The sequence below is a fragment of the Aegilops tauschii genome, chromosome 7 (genome assembly GCF_002575655.3).
Source record: "Aegilops tauschii subsp. strangulata cultivar AL8/78 chromosome 7, Aet v6.0, whole genome shotgun sequence".
Lineage (NCBI taxonomy): Eukaryota > Viridiplantae > Streptophyta > Magnoliopsida > Poales > Poaceae > Aegilops > Aegilops tauschii.
In genome coordinates this window covers 589,337,659-589,340,984 of record NC_053041.3, presented here as the reverse complement: position 1 = coordinate 589,340,984, position 3,326 = coordinate 589,337,659, and the positions used below count along the sequence as shown (strand labels likewise).

General features: G+C 50.1%; 1 protein-coding gene across 1 annotated transcript; it reads left to right on the top strand.

Moving 5' to 3' along the window:
- The first annotated feature begins 1,286 nt into the window (after positions 1 to 1,286).
- On the top strand, positions 1,287 to 2,090 carry LOC109753672 (uncharacterized). Its single transcript, XM_020312585.4, has one exon. The coding sequence runs from the start codon at positions 1,531 to 1,533 to the stop codon at positions 1,852 to 1,854; it is 324 nt and encodes a 107-aa protein (XP_020168174.1). The 5' UTR covers positions 1,287 to 1,530; the 3' UTR covers positions 1,855 to 2,090.
- The last annotated feature ends 1,236 nt before the right edge of the window (positions 2,091 to 3,326 follow it).

Sequence of the window (3,326 nt, the reverse complement as noted above, 5' to 3'; positions counted from 1 at the left end):
GAAAAAGACTTTTAAAGTCTTTAGAAGCACCTACTTAAAAATCTTTTTCAAAAATCCTAGGGACTAGAAAAAGTCCTAAAACTAGATAAACAAACACCATCTAAGTTACTACCTTCATAATGCAAAGTAACATAATACTACCTCCGTTTAGGTGTGTAAGTCACATTAGAAGGTGCATCGCAACCTAGGTACAATCTGATTGGAGGAGAAGAAAAATCTGGACCGGTCCTCCTTCCAATCAAAGAGTTGATTTCTTTCTTCTAAACATAGCATTTAATCGCAACAATTAAGAGGATGGCGGTTTAACTACCATGCACGCTCACGTACTTCTAGCATGCAAAGCCGCTTTGTTACAGTAGTATCATCTTGTCTCGGGAAGCGCTATTAACTTGTAGACTCATCTTGTCTTGAAGTAGTAGTATCATAGATGGCTTCATTTATTAACTTGTAGACTCATCTTGTCTCGTGAAGCGCTATGTTACAGTAACATATTATATTACCACCTCTCATTAATTACTTGCCACATAAGTAAAAAAATTTGAAGTGCGTTATGTTACTACCTAAGTTACTCGCATTATGACTAGCCTCATAGTGGGAGTAACTTAGCTAAGTAACATAGCGCAGTTCAAGACAAGTTTGCTTATGTGGCATGTATTTAATGAGGAGAGATGTGTTTAGAGTAACATAGTATGTTACGGTAACATAGCGATTTCCAAGAAAAGATGAGTCTACCAGTTAATAAATGAAGTCATATATGACAGCACTACTATGTTACTTTGCACTATCGAGGTAGTAACTTAGACTAATGTCATATGCATGACACTAGTATAAGTTACTCCCACTATGACCAGCCTAATTTATTCATGGGCCCATGCTGCGTTTGTAAAATGTAAACCCATCTTTGTTAGGAATTGCTCCTTAATAATCGATGCTTTGCTGGAGGGCCGGCCAGCTTGCTGCAGTGCTGCTCACACACACCACAGCATCCCTTGATTCCTGGAGCTCATCAAGCTTGCTGCTCCCTAATCATCATCATCAGTGTCAGCTAGTACACTAACTAACTGGGTTCATCCGTTAATACTCTTTTCCAAAGAAACCTACTCACTCGAGACTTGCTCGCTAGACTAGGAACTAGGTTGGATTGATGCAAAGAGGAGGCTCGTGGCTCATCCTTGTAGTTCAAGCCACTTTAATTAGTTTATCATCCTACGATAATAAACCAAGAAAGACCCACACCTACTCTACGATGGCTCCAGTGGAGTGTACTTTTCTATACGCTGTCGTACGCCCGGAGCACATGGCCGGGATGGGAGACGCGAAACCGCTGCCGCCGTCACCAGTCACCACCCCGCCCCGTCTCCTACAACCCCGCTCCACTCCACTCACTGGTGGATCAGCTCGACAACTCCTATAAATCGGCACCACCAACACCACGGAATCTCCCACCTACGCCTCCACGAGACCAACCAAACACCAAGATCCATACATTCTCCCGAAATCAACCGGAGCAGGAGCGGTCGACCGGGATCGATGGGGGATCAGGGCAAAGCATCCTCGTCGTCGTCGTCGTGCTGCGGCCGGCGGGGCCCGGCCGGGTTCGGGCTGGCGCTGGCCCGGCTGGTGCGGAGGATGCGGAGGCAAAGCAAGATGCTGCTGTGCACGGCGGCTCCCACGGGCGCGTCGTCCCGGTGCCGCCAGTACGACCCGCTCAGCTACGCGCGCAACTTCGACCGCGACGGCTTCGGCTCCGCGCTGGACGAGGACGTCTCCGGAGCCGGCCACCTCTGCCACCACTACACCTTCGCCTCGCGCTTCGTGCTGGCCTCCTCCTCCGACGGCCGGCAGCCGCACTAGGACGGCCGGCCGGCCGACGGGCGAGCGAGCTGGTCGCAAGTGGTGCTAGCGTAGCCAGAGCTGCTCTGTTTTTGTTTCGTTCTTTGTCCCCCGGCTTCAGCTAGCGGAGTACTAGTAGCTGGTCTCCGTGCTCATATGTGGACTCGAGGTCGATTTCCAGGCCGGCCTCCTTGTGTCCTAAAATTTGTGACCACTTGGAGAGCCAACATTTCTTGAATTTTATTCCGCGTTTCTAATGTTCCTGATACTAAGAGCATCTACCGCTGCGATTACCAAATCCGGCCCTTATAGGTCCGTGGACACGCCAGACGCGTCCGAGGACAGTCACCGGTAGTTCTTAAATTCTTCTCCGCACATCCGCGTACCTTATATCCGGCATTCTATATTTTTACTATGCATGTAACGTGATGAACTACTCTACGTGATCAAATAACGGACAGCAAAATTGACATCAGACGAACAATGAAATGTACATAAACCCACTTTGCATTATCCAAAAGATCACCACAGTTCATCGTAGGACAAGTTCTAAACTTAAAACACAAAAAAACGGAGGAGCTTAAAACACTAAAAAAAGATAATATAAACGGAGAAGGAGCGGGATCACCACTTCCTCGCCAATCCTTTGACCTTCTGATTGCCGGCTCCAACGGCAGAGGAGGACCACTTCCTCGCCAACCCTTTGACCTTCCGATTGCCGGCTCCAACGGCTTGGACTACGATACCTGCGTTAGCCGGAAGACACGCCAAATCTCTACGTGCACTACATCTCTTGATCATGTGGGAATTGTGGAAACACAGGAATTCGATAGTGTTTGAGGGGATGACACCGGACGTGCAGGTACTCTACGGAAAATAGCCTCCGAGTGCGCGGTGTGGACGAAGGCCCGGATCATTCATAGCGATTTTGAGCCCTTGGCGGTAGGCGTCTGGGCAGCTAGGGAGTAGTCCATGTAATTCTTTTGGGTGGAGTGCGTTTACTTGTGTAAAACGCGTATGTAAACTGTGGATGGGGCTTCTTTTCCCCTCTCTTCTTCAATATATGATACGCACACTTGTGCGTATTCGAGAAAAATTGTCCGCGCAGCTGTACGCATCTACGGCTGGTGGTGGATCTTGGTCATCGTCGGAGGAGGAGCCATGGTCGTTGCCGTCGTCAGACGAGGAGTCGGAGATGACAACGAGCCCCTTCATCTGCCGGATGGCCCTATCCTGCTGCAGCTTCAGCTTTGCCACCCGAGCTGCCTCTGCCGTCTCGCACTCCGACTGCTCAAGGGCAAGCCAGAGCGCCTTCGTGTTCGTCTTCCGTAGCCGGCGAGCGTCCGATTCCACCATCGTCAGCGACCGACGGTAGACCCAAGCGAGGAGCCGCTCCTCCTCGTCAGCTCCGCCGGCAAACCGCAACGGTGGCACACGAATTGCTCTGCCGCGTCCCTTTCCCTTGCATGTTGCCTCCCGTGGTGTGCGCCTCC